Raw genomic sequence first — 20,622 nt, 5'->3', positions numbered from 1 at the left:
GCCGCGCAACCAGTCCCCACTCCCTCCGGTGAAATTGCCAAATTAAAATGAATCATTTGGCCCATAATGGCCGAGGCGCTTATCGGGGGCGAGCGGACCCGCGGCAGTGCCTTATCTCCGCGGCGCACACGGCCCCCGCGCGCCTCGGCCCATGCTAACGAGGCCGAGAACGTGAGCGGGATTAGAGCGCGGCGGTGGAGGAGCGGGGCGCGGCGCGGGCGGGGGACGGGGACGGGGGCGGGGGCGGGGGGAGGGCTCGGCACTAAGGACCAGGCCTCAAAATGGCCACACGCGTCCCCCCGTAGCGGCAAAACGTGAGCATGCTGGCCTTTTTCTAGGGGAAGGCAACCTGCAACCTCCCACGGAACTCCCCATCCATTTCCTCCCTCTTTTTGCCCGCTCGCAGAAGAGGTTTCGCTCCTTTTCCCTCGGTTTCTTTCGATGGGGGGCATTTTCCACGGACGCCCTTGGCGCTCGCCGCCGCCGCCGCCCCTCCCGCCTCGGAGACTCTCTTCCTTCCTTCCCCTTTTCCTTACGCAATATACAGAAATGCGCGAGGCGGTGGTTGGTTTTCATTTCTTCTTGGTGGTTGTGTGCATGCGGCGGGATTGTGAGAGTGCGTGTGTGAGCTGTGGGCAGTGCTGACTTCTGAGTGTGGTCTTCTAGGCGATAGGTTGTGTGTCCAAGTGTGATGGTGTTTGCGCTGTTTGGTGTGGAGATTTGGATTCTTGGAGGCCCTTCTGCGTTTTCATCGTTGTATATAATTATGATCGTTTGCCTTCTCGATATGTGTGTTGGGTTGCTTGGCCTTTGCAATTGTGTTTGGTCTCCTTGTTGTGGCGGGCGTGTGTGATTCTGACTACGTTGGGTTGTGCGTCCACAAGCGATTGCGTTTGATCGATTTCGTTGTGTCGTTCTGGACAATGTTTGGGCCTGACCGAGTCCGCTTGTGGGGCAGTGTTGGGTTGTGCTTACTTTGCTTGCCTTCTATGGGGCTGGACTGCGTGTGGCCCTGTCCGCACCGGGTTGTGTGCCTGTGTGCTAGTGTCCTTTGGAAGAGCATTTGTAAATCGCTGGGGGGTGGAGGGGAGGGCGAGCGAGCGAGGGATGGATGCGCAAGTTGAGGAGGCGGCATGGGGGCGGAGAGAGGGATTTCACATTTTATTCCAAATTATGATGTATTCGGAAGCCAGTGTTGACTTGGATGGGCAGCGCGATCAGCGGCTGCTCTGTCCGGAGGCCAGCCTCGGTGTTGGAGGGGTTTGTTAGTGAGTGGGGGGTTCTTCCAGGCTGGAAGCTGAGCAGCGCTCGCGGAGGCCCGCGCCTTCAAGCCGGTAGCTGCCGGCTTCGGTTCCCGCCGCACTCAGGCTTCGTCCATTTCTGGTCAGTTTCGCGGGTACGGCCGCCGGGGTCTGCGGGGGAGTCCCGGAAAAGACAATGGGCGCATTCTCCAGGCCTCGCGCCTCGGGTGGGGACCTTCGGGATCATCTCCAAGGAACATTTTTCCACCCCCTCCCTGGGTGAGCGACATTCCCGCGTGGGTCAGGTACCCGTCACATCGATGACTGGGGCCGGGCTTCATGGAGGGACCGGGTCAGTGCTGCCCTAACTCCGAAAGAAAGGATTTCGTTTTGATAGTTACTGTGGTTGCTAATGTCATCATCACCACCACCACCACCACCACCACCATCATCATCATAGTTTAATGAAAATAATTGTCCAGGAGAGAGGCGGCTTGTCCCTTTTAGCTTCTTTGCGGCGATAACAAAGCAGCGCGGGTTTCCTCCCACCAGCGCTCTGTTTTTTAAGTTGCTGGGTTTGTGGTGAGGAGAGAAAATGGAGAGAGGGACAAACACAGAGACTCCGTAAAGCAAAAATTAACCCCGACCTAAGACACCGGGCATGACTGGATTCCCCCTTGTCCCCCCCCCCCCCCAATTTGGATTAGAAGAGGAGAAAGAAAATCCCCCGCACTGAACTGGAAGCGCAGGGAATAATTATTACTGTATTTCCACTAAAGCCAGGGCAAAAAGGAGATGGCCTTAGCAATTAATCCAAGACTTCGATTTGTGACCATAAATCGATGTGGACGATTTAGACAAAACGAATTAAAACCTTCCGGGGGGTGGGGTGGGGAAGGCGAACTAAATTTCGCTACTGCTACATCCTAGGAAGCAGTATTGGATTTATTTTTACCCTCCCTCCTTTCCTTGATTATTGCTGCAAAGAATTACTAGAATTCTCCCCTACTCTGCCGATCAGAATACCGAAAAATCGAAAATCTTGTGTAGGGATGGTTGGGGGAAAGGCGAGGGCCTTGCCTTTCTTTCTTTCTTTCTTTTTCTTTCTTTCTTTCTTTCTTTCTTTCTTTCTTTCTTTCTTTCTTTCTTTCCTTTCTTTCTTTCTTTCTTTCTTTCTTTCTTTCTTTCTTTCTTTCTTTCTTTCTTTCCTTCTTTCTTTCTTTCTTTCTTCCTTCCTTCCTTTCTCTCTCTCTCTCTCTTTCTCTCTCTCTCTCTCTTTCTTTCTTCCTTCCTTTCTTTCATCTTTCTTTCTCTCTCTCTCCTTCTTTCTTTTCCTCCTCCTCCTTCTTGGTTTTTTTCCACCTTAATCAGTAGGAAGAAAAAAAGGGACCTAGATACATCAGATATTACCCCTCCCCCCATTCTCTCGGATCTGCGCCGTTCAGACTGTATCCCTTCAGGAAAGTAGCCTTTGCAATTGGGTTCTGGTTTCGCTTTGGGTTGGAGCTGAGCAGGTGAGAGTCATGGAGAGAATGGGGTCCTCAGAGGTTCTGTCACACCGATCAGGGTCTGAAGGCTGAATCCCCCTTTTCGGATACACATCCCCCTACCCACCCATGCCAGGCTGCGGACGACTCCGCGCTGTGGCCACAGCACTGGCCTGACCTCGGTTCCCGAGCCAGCGGCATAGACGAGTCAGTCCTTAGAAAACAAACGGCCACACTGAACCAGACATCCCGGTTGGAGGGTCCGATAATGTTCCGCGCAGTCTGCGGCGGGGTTGTTGTTGTTGTTGTTGGACTAAATAGTTATTCCTGATTGGTCAGGTGTAGGGTTCTTTTTGTATGGGGGTGCGGGGGAGGCTTCAAACACCTGCAGGTTGGGGGCGGAAAGCTGCTGGCGGATTCCAGGGGCTGGTTGGCGAGGACATGAGGTAATTCCCAGCCATTGACCCCCATTTCTCTCTCTCTCCCTCCCTCTTGCCCTCCCTCTTTCTCTCCACCCCCATCTTTCCTGGAAACTCGCTTTGGGCGCGGCAGACCGCCCAGGACCACACCGCGGCCTCACTGCCGGTCTGTCGGTGAGACGGGGGAAAGCAGAGACCCCCTTCCGCAAGCTGGACCTCGGCTCCCGCCCCTCTCCCGCCAGAGGAGTGGAGATCCTATTTAGAGGGGCCGGTCTCTCTAAATATGCCCCAGGTGAGTTTGGGGGGAACAGTACTGGTGGAAATGGTCACCAGCAAGGCCTTGGGATCTGGCCTGGGGTGGGGAAAGCTCAGGAGAGAGGACAGTCCAGTTTCAGATTGGGGAGGGGGAGGGGAGGACGAACCCAGAGCTGGGAATCCAGGATCTGCCCCCTCCGCTAACTGTGGCCTCTGTGCCGCTGTGGCTTCCAGCAGGGCCCTTTCCTTTTTAGACCTGGGTAAAAACAGCTAGTTGGACTTAGTTCCCCCGACTCTTCTGTTTGTCCTGGTTCTGTGGCCGTTTCACAAGGCTTATAACTTTGGGAGGGCTATATCCGGATAGCGCAGGCTGCCTGCGCCCTGGGCTCCGGCAGGAAGAAGGCCGCAGCCATCCCGGCTAAGCCAGTCCCAACTTGGGTGCGCCCAGGCTGGGGCCTAAGGCCTAGGGTGGGGCCGCGTTCGAGCACCCCTCCAATCCAGTAGCAGTGGGAAAGCGGTTCTGTTCATGGGAGGATTTTGGTTCGCGTGCAGGCTTGGGGCTCCCCCAGGGGGTTATGCGGGTGTGGATGCAGTATGAGGGACTGGAGGCCGGGTCTAAGGCGGTGGCTCTAGCCGGGGCATGGCGGAGGCTGTTTTCACGTAAGAAATTTTCCCTGCTGGGAATGGGGAGCTGCCGAATCTGGAGTTGCCAGAGACCAGGTGCCTGACCTCCAGGAGCTCTCGGTTTCCCCTGTCTTGTTCAGACACACATGGAAATGATCCGGCTGGCTGGCTGCAACAAGAGATGAGCCCGTGTAGGGGGCTTTGAGCTGGGTCTTGGCCGCACAAAGAGGAGTTGTAATGATCGAATAGTCTAGGGCTGTTCTCTTCGAAATCTGAAATCTTCTCATCACTCCTTCATTTCCCCTAATAAAAACAAATAAACAAAAATCACTCAGGCTTTCCTTTTAATAATCTTAACCGAAGCCAAGTGATGGGGTTTGGTCACCGACCACTGAGAGTGCTTGTGAGTTCTCTGGCTGCTTCCTGGAGAGCCTGGACCCCTGGCCTGGGTGATGCTGGTTGCAGATGAAATGGCAGGGTTTTCCTGAGGTCCCGGGAGAGGTGGGGAGAAGTCGGCCACAGACCCCTAGGGATCAGTCATAGGTTTCTCAGGGGGAGCCTCAGGGATATAGATTTTATAGGCGTCTGGAGAGGGCATTTGGGGCTAGAGTCAACTTATCTGAAAAACGTGCTCCCCTTGCCCCTCTGGGATCCGCTCCTACTCAGAGCCTCGGAATTAATCAGAAGGTATAAATGTGTCATAAGGAGAGCTTGAGCTCATTCTGGCGATTGCGGAGTGAACTGTTTGTCACTCGGTTAGAAGCTGGGGCTGAAGTACGTGTCACTGGGTGCTCAACGGTGCCTGGGGACAGTAAGGTAGGGAGTTGGCCCCTTGGGGCTTGTATGTTTTGCCAGAGGACGGTATATTTCTAATGCATTTCACTGTTGCAGGGGAGCCAGGACGTCTCCAATGGTATATCTCTGGTGCATTTCTAGTGGCCACAGTGTCTTCATGGTCCCATTCTGTGGATACAGACCTGTTGTTTCCACCATAAGCATAAACTTGCTTCCAATGAAGCATTGTGGACCTACTGTCTTTGCAGCCAGGGTACACCAGGTCTGGGGGAATCGGGCAGACCTAGGGCAGGAGCATAATCTGAACAGTGATTCTCCATCAGCTGTGTGTCTGGTGGCAATTGAGCTGAGCTCCAGAGGAGGTTTCAGAAGGTCCAGTCTCTTCTGGGGTGGGAGGATGGTTCCCAGGCCGACTCAGGTCCAGAGGGGTGCAGTGGCAGAATGGCTGCCAGGATGATTAGATGGACTCTGTTTGGGGCTGAGTTGGATTTTTGTGTATTTGTTTTGTGCTACAAAATACCCCAAGTATACAATTCCGACAGCAGAAACTATTTTGAACATCTTATGAAGCCTGTTGAGTTGATTATATTTTTTTTTATTTATTTTAAACTCAAGCATTTCCACACTCTGGACCCAGGGTCTCATAGTTTTCCTGTTTTTGTTTCTGCAGGGGGTGCAGGGGTGGGGGGTTATGGAAGAACTGGAGGGAACGGTAGTGGGGAGTGGAGCCTCTGCCTGCAGTCACCCTGGAGTGTGGCTGAGTGGAAGCGGAGTGTCCTTGGCTTGGGGGGGGGGTGGTATATGAGAGGGTGTATATGGGAGGATAGCAAAGACAAAGTGAGACTGGAGTTCTAGTCCCACTCTGTGGCAAACAGGCGAGTGTGACCTTGGGCAACTCTTGGGCTTGCTGGCCCAGCCTCCCTGTCTATAATAATGTTTACTTGAACTTTTGCACAGTGCTTTCAAATGCATATATGAGGTACTCCTCCCATTTCCCAGAAGACAACACTGAGGCGGGAGATGGGGATGGGGGAGTGCTGGAGGAGTTTAGGTGCCATCATGACACCCCTTTCCCCCACACTGAGCCCAGACCCCAGTGGCCTCAGGAGCACCCTTTGAATGTCCGCGCTCCACACCGCCTCAGCCAGGTATCCCTTCTAGACCCTACCTCACTTCTGAGTCCAGCTGAGCAGAAGCGGGTACATTGTGCAAGGAGGTAGGGCCAGGATCATGGTCTTCCCTTCCTGATGTCCTGTCTCCAGTCCCGGTGGGAATAACGGGCCACTGGGGTTTCCAGGCGCCGCACAGAATACAGGTGGATTTGCCGAGTGTAGACAGACATTCCCGCAGGGGGGTGAATATGTGTTGAAAGGGAGAGCTGGTTCCTCCGGATAATTCTCTGCCAGCCCTGATCCCTCTTGTACCCCCACCAGGTTTCTGGGTGTATGTGTGTGGCGGTAGGCTAGGGGCAGGTATTGCTGAAAGGCAAGGGAGGTTCGAAAAGCACCTCACCTCCGCGCGACAGGTTCCTTGCCAAAACCAAAAGGGGGGGCGGGAAGAACCGGGTCGGGGATTTGTTCCCTCCTCTTCCCTTGCGGCCTGAGAAGGGGCACGGGGTGATATTTCTCTTTCGCCTCTTTCTACATTTCCTTCCTCCTTTCCCCCCCTCTGTTTTTCTTTCGCTGGCTTGTACTCCTTTTCTTCCAATGACTCTGTCGTCCTTCTCCACCTCTGTCCTTTCGGCCCTCAGTCACTGTCTCCCAGGAACTCTCCTCTCTTCTCCCAAACCAGAGACCCCCTTTCCCTCCCGCCCCAGCACCTCGGGCGGGTGTGTGTCCACGTGGCGCTGTTTGTCCGCCCCTTCTCCTGTCTCCGTGCGTGAGTTTCTCTCTGCCTTGGGCCCCCACCCCACGTGGATGCGCTGGGGGCGGTGGTCAGAGCGGGCGTCCGCTTGTCTGTCTGTCTGCCCGCAGGATGACGGAGCGGCCGCCGAGCGAGGCGGCACGCAGTGACCCCCCGCTAGAGGGACGGGACGCGGCCGAGGCCCGCATGGCCCCCCCGCACCTGGTCCTGCTGAACGGCGTCGCCAAGGAGACGAGCCGCGCGGCCCCCGCGGAGCTCCCGGTCATCGAGCTGGGCGCGCGCGGCGGCGGCGGCCCGGGAGGCGGCCCCGCCGGTGGGGGCGGCGCCGCGCGAGACTTAAAGGGCCGCGACGCGGCGGCGGCGGCCGAAGCGCGCCATCGGGTGCCCACCACCGAGCTGTGCAGACCTCCCGGGCCCGCGCCCGCCTCGGCCCCCGCGGAGCTGCCCGGCGACGGCCGCATGGTGCAGCTGAGCCCGCCCGCGCTGGCGGCCCCCGCCGCCCCCGGCCGCGCGCTGCTCTACAGCCTCAGCCAGCCGCTGGCCTCGCTCGGCAGGTCAGGGCGCGCGGGAGGGCAGCAGGCACGGGCCCCCGGGCTTCCCTTCCGCACGGCGGCAGCCGGCCGCCCTCCCGCGCGGCTGAGCGCGCGGGGAGAGGGGGAGGTGTAACGCCCAGGGGCGGAAAAGCCTAGGCTGGAGCCCCCGTGCACGTGAGGAAGGAGTTCTCCGCTAGCGTGTGTGTGTGTGTGTGTGTGTGTGTGTGTGTGTGTGTGTGCGCGCGCGGGGGGGGGGGGCGGACAATGTGCGGGTGCCTCGTGACTACGGCGTGCAGGGAGCGTGGAGGCCGAGGACGGGGAGTGCAGGCATGCGGCTGGGTGTGAGCAGAAGTGCGGGGTGCTGGGGTGAGCAGGAGGAGTCTTGTGAGTGTGAGTACCAGGCAAGAGTGTGTCTGAATGCGCTCCGCGGCGAAATTCTTCTGGAAGCTGCAGCCTTCAGTGGACAGGTAAGAGATGCGCATCAGGGTGCTTGCGAGAGAGGGCCCGCTCCTCTGAACCTCCCCCCCAGGGAGACTGGATCCCTCCCGCCTCTCCTGAGCCCCTCTGCCCCTGGCTTCCCTCTCTGGCCGGGACCTGTGCTCCCTTTGGTGTGAGAATGTCCGTTTCCCTGCTGGGGCCACTGAGGTGGTGGTGGAGAGCAGGAGGCAGGGTTGGGGTGGGGACAGGAAGATGAGGCAGGGAGGACAGTGTGGGGCAGTTCGTGAGTGTGTGGGACACTGGAGAAAGAAGCTATGGAGAGTCACGTGGGTGATGGGGGTGCATGTCAGTGGGGCTGTCAGGGCTTCCTTTCTGTTGTCTGTCCATGGGCCCCATGGGGCTGGGGTGAAGGTGGGGTGAGGTTGGGGGTAGGGGACGGGGTGCCCTTATGTGGTGTTTGAATCGCACACTCCCAGGTGTGACGGTCGCATCTGCCTGTGTGAGCGGCACCTGTTTGGGAGCAGAGGTGTCTGTAGATTGTGCGGTTGTGTGGGGGAGGGGTGTGTGTGTGTGTGGGTGGGTGTGTGTGTGTGTGTGTGGCCATCATCCCCTTGCTTGTCTCATCACAGAGAGAGGCTGGGGGCGTTGTGTGCGTATGTGTTTCATGCTCTTGCCCTTGTTTTTTGGGGGGGAGTGGGAGACTCAAGAACAGGTGGGGAGGATCTGTATGGAGCCTGTTTCTCTCCTGCACCCACATGTGATCTTGTGATCTGCCTGCTCCCTCCCACAGTGGGTTCTTTGGGGAGCCAGATGCCTTCCCTATGTTCACCACCAACAACCGAGTGAAGAGGAGACCCTCCCCTTATGAGATGGAGATTACTGATGGTGAGTGGACCCCCCCCACTTATGTACTCACTCCCCCAAGCTGTTGGAGCCCCTGAAGGAGGGATCATTGGAGACTACTCCCTAGGTGTCTCACACAGATGGGGCAGCTATCTGGGAGCCCCCAGCTGTCAAAGTCCTCGCCCTATTGACCTGGGACTAGGGGAGTTCATAGGTGGGGCTGGGGGTTGCCACACTTACAGTCCTGGGAAGAGGGGACACGGGATGAGGACACATTGTGGCGCTTAGCCCAAACCTCCATGGTCAATTGTAGTCCCCACTCTAGCTCCGTTCCTACACTTGGCAGGGATCCCCAGGGAGGGCAGAAACACGTGGTGTTTCTAAGCACTGACCGCCAGGGATTCTCTGTACCTCCTCCCAAGTCCTCTTTGGAGTCTGGAGTCTTCTCCCTGCCTGGAATTGCACCTTTAAGGGGCTTGTCCCAGGTCTCTGCAAAGTGGAGCCCTCTTGTCCCCTTTTCCACACTCAGAGCTGAGACTTGGAGTTCCCTTCCTGACCTCATAGATCCTACACTGCTCGCTCCCTCCCCCCGCCCCCAAGGGCCTCAGCATTTTTCATGTGAACTACCTGAGTAGTCTTTGGCCCTAAACTTGGGGGAAGGAGTTGGATGAGTGGGAAATTTGGAGGACCCCCTCCCTCTTCCCAAGCTTGACCCCAGATGTATTAGATGGGGCCCAGCACCAGGGGGCAGGAGAGCAGGCTCTTGAGAGCCGAGGGACTTCCTGGAGCTCTCTGTGCATACCAGCCCGAGGCCCTGGAGCCAGACTGGGATTTCTGCACAGTTGCTGGTGGGAGGGATGTGTATTAAGCTTGGGCTTCTGGAAGGAATCCCTCTGTGATGTTCTGGAGAGGAGGCGAGTTAGGTTTGGGACAAAGAACAGACCTCAAAAGAACCAGCCAGCCTGGGGCACAGGGTGTAGGGCCAGGAGAGAAGAGTATTGGAGTGTCAGTGCTGTCAGGTTAGAGACAGGAGGTGGGTATACCAAACAGGAAGTAGGCAAGACTAGCCCTGAAGCTCCCTAGGGAAGAGGCTTTTTCGACAAAGGGCAGGGACAGCAGAAATCAGCCACAGAGGAAAGGGGCAAGGGTTTGGGGGGTACAGGAGTGTAGAGAGGCAGTTACCCGTAGATGATGCCAGTATTTACCAAGCACCTACTCTGTGCCCGGCCAGAATGAGACGGGACTTGGAGGGAGGGACAGACTCAGGGAGGAGGAAGGTGTGGAGAGGTGGGTAGTTCTCTGGGAAGGACCAGAGAGGAACAGACAGAAATGGAGGTGAAGGGAAGGGGAGGGGGTCGCAGGATATGTCCATGGGATTTGGGAATCAGAGATTTAACCAAAAAGAGTCCATAAAACACAGGTCTAAAGTCAGGACTTGTGGATTCCTGTTGCTGAACTTTTATGGGCCTCAGTTTTCTCATTTGTAAAGTAGGGAGAATAATAGCTTCCTCACAGGTTGTGGAAAGACACAGTGGGATAAAGTGCTTTTAGGGCCTGGCTTGGGGTAGGTGCTGCTTCTGGAGTCAGTGTAGCTCTAGCTGTGACAGCAGCCATAACAGCCCTCCCCCACCTAGGAGCTCCCTCAAGATCAGCCAGCATCAACCACGGAGCAGGGACTGGTCCTCCCCCGATGGCACAGCTGAAGGGCTCCCCTCTGTCTGCCCTGGAGGTTGGAGAACAGCAAGTTATTTCCTCTGAGGCGCCCAGGGTCGGACTGCCCAGCAGGTGTGCTGTGTTTTTCCCAGCCTGGGTCTGGCCTTTGGCAAAGAGTCAGCTGGGCTGGGGCCTGCTGGGTTTGGAAAGACAGCTTCTGAGGCACTGTGGGCAGAGGATGAGTGATTCTGTCCAGGGGAAACGTGGGGGGTGTGTGTGTGTGTGTGTGTGTAAGTGTGTGTGTGCATGCATGTGAGAGAGAGATGATCAAGTGGGAAGTGTTGGCACAGAGGAGCTGGGTTGCAGAGGCAAGGTCTGCCTCTGTCCTAGCCATGGTCTCCTTAACTGTGAAATGAGCAGGGGGGTCTTAGGTGGTGTCTTCTCTCCTACCTAACTTTCCACATTGGGTAGGCTCATCAGAAGAGGCCAAACAACTATCCCAGGACTGGCGAAGTTCCTTCAGTGCGCAGAGCTTCCTGAGGACTGCCAGGAGCTGGCTCTGTGCCTCAGTGTTGGAGAGGGAAGCGGCCACTTCAGCCCAGGAGCCCAGGAGCACTAGTGGGGCCCTCCTCTGCCTTCCCTGGCTCTGGGACTCCCAGGTCAGGCTTGCACACTTTGTGCAGGGCTTTATATACCGTAGGTGCTCGATACACGCATGCTGGTGTCTTCCTCTGCTCTGCAAGTCTTAATACACAGGTGAATACTGGTCCAGTCTGTAATCAGTGCACTGTAGACATGGGGAGATGGAGGCAGCCCTCAGCCACCTGCCAAGAGCCTCAGGCTGTGCCTGTCATGGCTGTCTCTCCACTCCTCTCCTGGGGGAGAGAGCCCACTGTGTAGGTCATTTCTCCCCTTCCCTCTGCTCTGCTCTCTCCTCCATTCCCCCACCTGCCAGCGTGATCACTTAGTCAGCAAATATTTACTAAGCTGCTACTCTGTGCTTTCCATCACCCTTGGAATAAAATCCCCACATCTTACTGCAGGGCCCTATGGGATCTGGACTCAGCGTACTCTGATCTCACCCACACTAATGTAGCAGGCTGGCTTCAGCCATTTTCCCGCTCAGGGCATTTGCACATGCCCTTCTAGCTTCCCTTCTTGTGTCTTGCTGGCTCTTCCTCAGCCTTAAGTTCTTCCCTTATAGAAGTCACGTTCTCTGAAAAGCTGTTCCCAACCACCTCAGTTAAACGTGGCAGCTCCTTTCTATCTTTCATTTACATTCAGCTTCCTGTTTGTTTGTTATTTGTTTGCTGCTTGTTCATCATCTGTCACCTCTGTTAACATGGAAGCTCCACGAGGGCAGGGACTCTGTCCTGTTCACCTTCATTCCTTAATGCCAAGCACAGTGCCTGGTTGTCAGTAAGTAACTGATGAATGGATAATAATAGCTGACATTTGTTGAATGTTTCATTGGAGGCAGGTGTTGTCTTAAGTACTTTACCTGTGTTAGTTGTTAGAGCCACAAGACAAAATCTTGACTTGAGTTACTAGTATTATCTCCATTTTACAGGTGGTGAAGCGAAGGCACAGACAGCTCAGGTAATTGGTCCAGAGTTGCTTTCTGGGGAGTAAGAGTCAGAAATTGAACCCAGAAAGTCTGGCTCCAGAATTTATCTTTCTAACTAGTGCTATATGGCCTCTTAGCAGAAATGAATGAATGAATGAATGAATGAATGAATAATATATGGTTCCTGCCCTCAAATGTCTCACAACTCCGAGAGGGGGACAAGTATGGAAACATACAGTAATACTCAAGAGTGATGGATATTACAGGATTATAGGGCCATGGTGGTTGGTTTGATCTGTCTGGAGAAGGTTGAAGGAAGTTCTCAGAGAGGAGGAAACAGATAAACTGGGTTTTGAAGGATAAGAGTTTTCTGAGTGAAAGGAAAGAAGGCATTCTGAGTTTCCCAAGTTTTCCAATGGATGATTTCTCTTCTTCCCCACAGGAGAAGACTCCTTGGGGGATCTCCAACCCACGGCCCTAACCCTTGTCCTCCTACCTCCAGGTCCCCACACCAAAGTCGTGCGGCGCATCTTCACCAACAGCCGGGAGCGGTGGCGGCAGCAGAATGTGAACGGGGCCTTCGCTGAGCTCCGCAAGCTGATCCCCACGCATCCCCCAGACAAGAAGCTCAGCAAGAATGAGATCCTCCGCCTGGCCATGAAGTACATCAATTTCCTGGCCAAGCTGCTCAATGATCAGGAAGAGGAGGGCACCCAGCGGGCCAAACCTGGCAAGGACCCTGTGGTGGGGGCTGGCGGAGGGGGCGGGGGCGGAGGGGGTGGCGCGCCTCCAGATGATCTCCTGCAGGACGTGCTGTCCCCGAACTCCAGCTGTGGCAGCTCCCTGGACGGGGCAGCCAGCCCGGACAGCTACACAGAAGAGCCGGCCCCCAAGCACACAGCCCGCAGCCTCCATCCTGCTATGCTGCCTGCCGCGGATGGAGCCGGCCCTCGGTGATGGGTCTGGGGCCACCCAGGACCAGCCAGGAGGGTGCCCTCAGGCTGCTGGGACCATGGACTTTAGGTGGGGTGAGGATTGGGCAGCTCTGAAGCAGGGCATGGACTTGATGAGCTTTCCTTGATGCCTGAACTTTGGGAAGTCCCAACTGCCTCTGAGGCTGGCTTTCCTGTTTCCTGCCTCAGTAGGAGAACAGAAAAATGGAGCAAAGTGGTAGGTACTTTTTATGAAGACGGCACGGTCTTCCCCTTTTTCCAGATCCCTGAGACTTCTCAAGTAAGAGGTTCGAGTGCATTGCTTTGGCCTGGAGCACGGGAGCCCTGTCTTTGCTGCCTCCTGGGGTTGTCAGCGCTCTCCTGAGGTGTCCGGCAGCCTCTGCCTTGCCTTTAGCCCCTCCCAAGTTGGCTGGGGTGGCTTCTGTGGCCACACTGTCCAAATACATAGGTACCCAATCGCTGCCCATTTCTTGAGCCCCATCTTCACCCAGGCCCATAGCTATTGGTCCATCCAGCTCGCCAGCTGCTGCAGAGAGTCACAAGCCTCGAGGTGCCTTCTTCAGGGCCTGGTTGAAGAAGATGGCCAGTGGACAGTCTGCTCTCGACTAGCTGGGCCGGAGGGTCAGAAGACCCGGAAGCCCTTACTTCTTGCCCTGGGGATCGAAGCTCTGCTTTCTCCCCGCTGAGACTTGCCTTCCTCATCCTTGTGGCTGTGGGGACCGAGTCTGCGGCTGTGAGCGTGCCCTGTGGGCTTTGTTTGAAGGCAGACAACGGAGAGATGATGAGAGTGAAACTGAGCAAGAGCTGTTTGGGGCACATGGGCTTCAAACCATGGTGGTGTCTCCGAGCTACCTGCCTGCATTCTCCGCGGCACGCTGCTGTTGGTGTGCGGAGCAGCTGCCAGTGTGCTGATTGGTGTGTGTTGGTGCTGAGAGTAGACGTGCAGCCCCGTCTTGTGTTCTCGTAGCTGCTCAGAGGGGCCTCCCTGCTGCAGGATGTCTGCTGACATTCTGATCTGTGTTCTGAAACTGAATCGACAAGTTCTGTCCTATGAATTCCTGGCATTTGGGATTTTGCTTGACTTCAGTTATTTGTGGGATCTCTAGGTCTTGATATGACTCAGGATCTAGCCCCACTTTCTAGGGCCTGGGGAACCCAGTAAGAGACCAGGCCCTGGCTGAGACCCAAACACATTCACATTCGCTTAGCAGAACTTTCAACATCCCTAAGTGTGCACATTTCAGTCATCAAGGGTGTGTATGGGGGGCCGGCTTAACGCAATAGGAGCGCTCCCTGCCAAAAGTTGTACATGACATTTTTGTAAATCAAACCCTTATCCTTCATCTTTTAAAGAAATACTGCCACAAGTCCCTTGGTAAAGTGGAGAATCCTTTTATAGAGTGGACCGCTGCCCCCTCATTGGTCATTGATCTCCTGTGTCAGTCCAGACGGTGGGACATGGTTTTCTTAAGGCGAGACCTGCCTGTGATCTACATCAGAAGCCCATGGAACAAACTGCCCATGAGTCCTATATACCTGTCATTGTGCCGTTAGGTCACCCCAGCTGGCTCTGACCAGGCTTTGCCTTTGAGGTCAGAGGGAAAACGATGCTCTGGCCTTGCCCCGTCCGTAGCGAGGTGAAAGAGCCATCGCTGCGGCTGTCAGGAAAGGCTGTCACACTGTGTGGACTCCAGCCTGGCGGCTTCCCTCACCATGGCGGGGCCTTGCGGACAGCCACGTGCGCACGGGGAACGATCCCTGCTCCCTTCCCCTTCCTTTTAAGTGGTGAGGTCCGGTTTGTGGGGATGGGAGCAACATGGTTAACCCTTGTAGCACTCTCTCTGTCCCATTTCAGTGCCCCCCCCAGATCATATTTTGAGGAACATTAGGGTTGGTTCCTTTCCGATATTTGGAAGCTTCTGTGAGGAATTCCACCTGTCTAAAGATGGAGTGTCTGTTCTAGGTCCTAAGGCTGGGTTTGCTTCCAGTGGATTAATTTGACCTGGGAATGAAAAAGTGTCCAGAGTGAGCATGGGTGGGTGAGTTTTAGGAGATGGGTCACACATTCTATCAGGAACTCGAGCCTCTGGCTTCCGCTTCTTTGAGACTTGCAGTGTGACCTGGAAAAGTTATCTCTCTGAGTGTCCATTTCTCATAAATACCCTGGCTTTTGGCCTGTCTCCCAGGGCTGTGGGGTGGACTGAATGGAATCAAGAAAGCAGAAGCATTTTGAGACCATAAGGAACTCTGTTCGCCTTCAGTATCACGCCTGCAGCAGGATTTCCCACGCTGAGTCCAGGACCTAAGCAAGTGGGCCAGTCTGCCTGACTGCATAGTATTTGGGTGATTTAGGTTCTAAACCACTTTAGCCTGAATTATCTAGATGTCCTTCTCTCCCCAGATTGACCTCATTTCGGTCTCATTCCAAAGCAAGGCACAGGAGGGAGACGAGAAAAGAGATATGGGAACAGAGGCAGAATATGGAAAAAGTACTCCAGCGTCTCAAGACGGGCCTGGGGAGGGGTGGGCAAAGCTTCATGTCTTTGTTAAGAACTAGAGAAGATCCACAATTTTCACTTTCATTTCCGACACCTCCCCCTACCATCCTCTTCTCCTTGCCCTGCCTCCTCTTCATTCTCCATCCAAGAATAATATCTGTACAAAAGGGAAAAAATGTAAAGGTGAGAAACAGAAGGACAGAGATGATTGTTAATGACCGGAGGGAATCACATCTTTTAAGCCAAATTCATATTCTTTTATTTGTAGTGGCGGACGACGAGATGGTACAACCTTTATCCTTTTCTGAAAGCAGAACAAAGGGCACAGCATCTGTAGTCAGCTGACAACTGTCTCAGCCTTCGGGGGTGGTCTCGTCGTACTTGTGATTTCGGTGGTACGTGGCCCCCCGCTGAAGGCTTGCCCCCGGCCCATGTACATAGTGCAGTGTTCCTGTGGGCGGGCCCAGCACTTTCCGTCAATGTTGTACTGTACGTGATGCATTGCGTTGGTCTCTGCATTTTTCTGCAGAAGAGGAGTAACCACTCCAGGTACCTTGACCTTTGTATAGCCCGGAGGCCAACACTGTGGGCGTCTGACTCTTTAGCGACAAAACCCATATGGCGATGATGTGTGTATATATATAAGGATATATTGGTAAGATTTCTAAATAAAAGTTTTACAAAGGGGCCTGGACTCTGTGCTTCCACGTTGCACCCCTAGGACTGGAGTTGGGACGTTAAAGGAAAGGCATGGTACGAACCTGTCTCCCCTGAAATGGGTCCTCCCAGGGTGGGATCCCACCTTCTACCCTGAGGCTGCTCCTTTAGGGTTTCTTTTCCCTCTGCCAGGCCTCACTGAGGGGGCCTCTTCTCAGCGCTGTGCACGCGCCCTTTGGGCATCAGGCCTTGGAGCGGAGAGTCCCCTCTGCATGTTGGGTTCAGCTCCGTGGCTGGGGCAGTGGCTTTTATTGGTAGGTTCAGGACAGATTAAGGTCTCACCAGAGGAGGGTCCCAGGCTCTCCAGTGACTCAGTGGAGGCTGCTGTTGAGGATTGGGGGTGTGGGTCTCACGTGGGGCTCAGGGACAGAGGCTGAGGCTCTGGGAGCAGCGAGTGGAGGCTCAGGAATAGGACTGCTGTTCAGAGGCGGGGACTCTGGCTCCTGGGGAGGCCTCCGCATGTGGACTGTTGGATCTTTGGGAAGGTCAGGTAGGCACTTCCAATGAAATAGCAACCCTTCTTTCTTTCATTCAACAAGTATTTATTGAGCCCATACCATGAGCCAGGTATTGCTCTAGGTACTGGGGGTCTAGTGGTGAGGAAAAAAAAAGATCCCTGTGCTTGTGTTGCTTAAATTCTAGCAGGGAGTCAATAACCACACACACGCCAAACCGTAATGGTTATGTTGATTGTATAGTAAGTTGGAAGGTGGTTAGCATTAAGGGAAAAAGATGTGCCAAGGGGGGGCCTCAAGGAGCCCACAGGTAATTTCGACCCTTTTGGGGTGAGCCTTGCTCATCCTGCCAGGCTCTGATCTTGGCCACCCCTGTCCTGGGGCACTTCCAACCGTTGCTAGGAGGGCAAAGGCGTGACAGGGCTTGGGGATACTGCTCTGTCCTGTAGGGAAGCTCCTTGGCTTTTGAAAGACTCCAAGTGTGCCTCTCCCTGGCCCAGAGCAAGGAGGTCCCTGGGCAGCGAGATGGTGAGACTCCGTCGTGGGATGCAGAGACTAGTGGGCATGGGTTGCAGGTCTTGGTGGTGGTGGGTGCAGCCACCCACCACCCAAGGAGCAGCATGGTGAAGGGATGTGAGAGACAGACAGACAGACAGGGTAAGGCAGGGCAGTCAGAGGAGAGCTGCTGGGAGAGTATGTGTGGTATTGCAGAGGCCAAGGCCAAAGGGCGCTTGGGGCAGAGGAAGTGGTTAGCCAAGCCCAAGGCAGCTGGAGGGCAAGCAGAAAAGGTCTGAGAGTGTCGACTGGGTTTGGCAACAAGGAGGTCACTGGTGACCTTGGGGAGAACAGCAGCAGGGGAATGGTGGAGGCAGCAGTCTGACCCTCGCGGACACAGAATCGGAAGGGAGGAGCACCCATTTCCAGATGGACCTTTCCCAGGAGAGGGCAAGGTGGTCCACACCCAGAGAGCTCAGGAAGAGCCCGTCATCTCTGTGGCCACCAGGCAGAGACTATGAGGCTATCAACTGCCCAGGCTGGCCAGTGCCCCATCTCCAGATGGGGAGACTGAGGCCAGAGAGGAAAGGAATCTTCCTAGAGCCATGCGTCCCGTGAACAGTGGCAGGCAGGGCAGGGCAGGGCCTCCTGCCTGCTAGGACCGGCTGTACCCGCGATGGGGAAGGACAGCTGTGGGGCCTCGCCCAAATGTTCTCTCCAGCCTCGTTTCTCACCACCCCACCCTTCGTTCTTTTTGCTCCTATTGCACTAGTCTTTCTATTCCGCCTGCCATTTTTTTTTAACTGTCCAGTTTTTGCACTTTTGGTTTCTATCTGTCCACTGTTCCCACCCTTGTTTCATCTGGTTAACTGGTCCTCAGTATCAGGAGACTGTCCTGACTCTCTGGGGTCATCTGCCTCCTTTGTGTCCCCACAGGCCTTCCTTCAGTCTGCTGTCTGCCTGTCTGCTTGTCTGCTTTCCCACTCAAACACGAGCTCCTTGAGGGCGAAGCCACGCCTGACTTGTCTCTTGGCTTCCAGCGCCCTGTTCAGACCTGGCATGGGGCCCTTTCAACATTTGCTGAATGAAGGGGTTCCCTTGCATGGAATCTCCCAGCTCGGCCAGTGTGGAATGAAAAGGTGGAGGGGTACACAGGTGGGAGGCTGGGTCATTCCTGCAAAGGTGCCTTCAACCGAAAACCACAGTCCTGGGCTGGTCAGGGGCAGATGGACAGGTCTGCCCCTTGGGCTGGCAGAGGGCCTTGGGCTGCTTTGGTTGGTGGATGGGGAGGTGAGGTATGAGCTTGCTCAGGCTGGGCCCCAGTAACCTGGTAATCGTACTGGACCCAGGTGGGGGTGAGGTGGGGGTAATGAAGAGCAGAAGGCTGATTATCTGGTCCTCTCATAGCAGCCTTACCTCCCCATGCTGTCCACTCCCCTCTTTCCAGCTTGCAAAACAACTAACTGCTCCCCAGGAACCAGCCCTCCCCCTCTGGCCCCATGGATGGTGCGACCAGCCTGCTGGGGACAGGCCAGGGTGCTGGGCACAGTGTCCAGCAGTAGAGGCTTAGCTGTGATGATTCAGAGTAAGGAGAGGAGTCAGTGAAGATCACCCAGCCACCCTCCCTGTCATCCAGAGGAGGAAATGAGGCCTAAGAGAGGGCATGGGCTTCACCAAGGTTATACAGGATTTGAATTTGGGTCTGATCCAGAGCCAGTGCTCAGGGCCCCTGAGGAGAAACAACCAATAGGTAGTTGGTACTCTTAGAGCAGATAGGCCTGCACTGTGCTGGGGGCAGGGAGCAGCTCAGCTTGTCCAGCAACCTGCCCAGGACCATAAGAACCAGCGCGGGCACTGGAGAGCTTGCCTATAGCAACAGGCTCGGCTTGAGGACAGGCTTGTGGGCAGTGAGGAGAGTTGATGTGGTGTCAGCTCAGGGAGGGAGAGGCCAGGATATAGGTGGGATTGAGCAGGAAAGGCAGTTGGGCCACAGAAAGATCCTGGCCTTTGGGGTTAAGTTCCAGGGTTGCCATTTCTTGAACCAGCTGTGTGACTTTGGGTAAATCACTCAACCTCTCTGAGTCTCAGTTTTCTCATCTGTTAAATGAAGATATTAACACCTGTCTTACAGGGCTATCATGGGATTTCAAAATAATATATGTAAAGTGCTTGTGTTTTGTAGAAAGAACCACTACTATTGCTGGAAGTGGGGTTGGGATAGGGCTGTATTTGGAATGGCAGAAGAGCGAAAGAGGGCAGAGTGGGAATCATTCACAGCAGCAGGAATTCCTCTGGACCTGCCCTATGCTGAGCAATGCAAGGGATCTTCCCTGTCCCCATCCTTAGGGGGCTTGCAGGCTGGGTGGAAGTGGGGTGGAGGGGAACAGTCCAGAGCATGACAACCCTGGAGGCAAGTGCTGTGAGAGAGAGGCCCAGTGGCTGTGGGAGACCTGGCTCTGGCAGTGGAGGCCCAGAGTAAATGTCTGCTGAATTGAAGGAGACTGAGGAGGAGGCTGGGCAAGGCTTCCTGGAGGAGGTGTCATTTCCATTCTTCTAGGTGCCTTTACAGGTTGGCACAGCCTGTCCTGAGCCCCAGCATCTTCTCTCAATGGTAGATGAAAGCTGCTGCAGGGATGCTGCTCCTTCCTCCTGGGGGCCCCCACTCCTGTCCAGGCCACCCAGGGCAGGGCTGGGTAGCTGGAGCTACCCATGCCCACCAGGACATTCCCTCTGGCTCCTCCTTTCTCTCCCCACTACTTGGTCCGAGCCCTGCCTCCCTCCCCAGCTCCTGGCCTTCTCTGTCCACACAATAACAGGATATGATCCGTTCGAAGAGAGGAAGTGGGGAGGACGGGCAGTGCTGATAGTGAGGTTCTGACTCTCCACTCTCTGCGCCGCCCCTCCCCGCCCCTTTGGACCAACCCCTGAGGCTGCCTCCTTTCCAAGGCCCTGCCTGGCTGGGCCCCTCTCTGGGTTTGGGAGGGATGAGTTCAGGGTCTTCAGGCTTGACTCAGGCCTGCGTAAGCCTGTGGTGAGATCCACACTGGCCCTCTGCATGGCCTGCCTCCTGGCTCTGGCTTGGCTGGCCTGGAGACAACTGTCTGAGACCCTGAGACTCGGGGAGGCTGGCCTGACAAGCTCGGGACTCCAGGGTGTTTTCTGGAGCTGCCAGAGCCTGGGGGTGGGCAGGTGGGTCCTTCAGTGTTCACATGGGCAGGGCTTCACCCACCGCCTGTTTCCACATGGGTCTGTTCCAAGACAGTAGGGCAATAGGATCAACTAAGAGGTCCTCGTCAAGCACTGACTCTGCTCTGCCTTGCAAAGAGTGTGGGATAGGCTGCCAGATGGGAAAACTGAGGCTCTGAGAGGCAAAGGGATTGTCTTAACTCAGCATGAACTAGGAGCTAAGCTGGAGCTAGAACCCAGCTGTCCTAACTCCCAACCTGGAGCTCTCTTACCTCGTTAGGCCAGTGCTGTCCAACGGAACTCTGTGGTGATGGGTGTGTTCTAGCTACCCTGTCTAGTATGCAAGCCACTTGATAAGGGTGTGCAGTTATCCAGCACTTGAAATGTGGATTGTGTAACTGAATTTTTAATTTTGTTTAATTTGAATTAACTTTAATGTAGATCTATTAAAATGCCATCCCCCCAGGGAAGAGCTGGTTTGGGTAGAGTGGGGCCAAGGGTGTCCCGGCCCCAGACCTGGGACTCTTGGGAAGATGTTGATCATCCAAGATTAGTCTCACCTGGGTGCAGTGTCTGCAGTTTATGCCAAAGGGCTGTGTG

General features: G+C 55.2%; 1 protein-coding gene across 6 annotated transcripts; it reads left to right on the top strand.

Annotated features, from left to right (window-relative positions):
- Positions 1-253: 253 nt before the first annotated feature.
- On the top strand, positions 254-15,851 carry TAL1 (TAL bHLH transcription factor 1, erythroid differentiation factor). Of its 6 annotated transcripts, none has more exons than XR_009050210.1 (8): positions 609-1,383; positions 3,281-3,439; positions 6,795-7,238; positions 8,446-8,540; positions 10,133-10,283; positions 10,623-10,907; positions 11,722-11,750; positions 12,221-12,294. XR_009050210.1 is itself a non-coding variant. In XM_057717324.1 (5 exons), exons 3-5 carry the CDS (start codon positions 6,796-6,798, stop codon positions 12,673-12,675), a joined length of 993 nt encoding a protein of 330 aa, XP_057573307.1. In that variant the 5' UTR covers positions 254-314; positions 3,281-3,439; position 6,795; the 3' UTR covers positions 12,676-15,851. The 6 variants fall into 6 exon arrangements, 3 of the variants coding, with proteins under 3 accessions (XP_057573307.1, XP_057573299.1, XP_057573325.1); XR_009050212.1 differs by having other exon boundaries at positions 10,623-10,810; positions 12,221-12,244; XR_009050211.1 differs by lacking the exon at positions 11,722-11,750 and having other exon boundaries at positions 12,221-12,309.
- Positions 15,852-20,622: the final 4,771 nt, after the last annotated feature.

Source organism: Hippopotamus amphibius, chromosome 1 (assembly GCF_030028045.1).
Source record: "Hippopotamus amphibius kiboko isolate mHipAmp2 chromosome 1, mHipAmp2.hap2, whole genome shotgun sequence".
NCBI lineage: Eukaryota > Metazoa > Chordata > Mammalia > Artiodactyla > Hippopotamidae > Hippopotamus > Hippopotamus amphibius.
The sequence above is the reverse complement of the archived record's forward strand: the minus strand, read 5'-3'. Positions and strand labels throughout refer to the sequence as shown.

Coding starts and splice junctions, on each gene's coding strand:
- TAL1 (XM_057717324.1), top strand. CDS start 6,796: ATGACGGAGCGGCCGCCGAGCGAGGCGGCACGCAGTGACCCCCCGCTA. Junction 7,239..8,445: donor CCGCTGGCCTCGCTCGGCAG/GTCAGGGCGCGC, acceptor TCCCTCCCACAG/TGGGTTCTTTGGGGAGCCAG. Junction 8,541..12,220: donor TGAGATGGAGATTACTGATG/GTGAGTGGACCC, acceptor TCCTACCTCCAG/GTCCCCACACCAAAGTCGTG.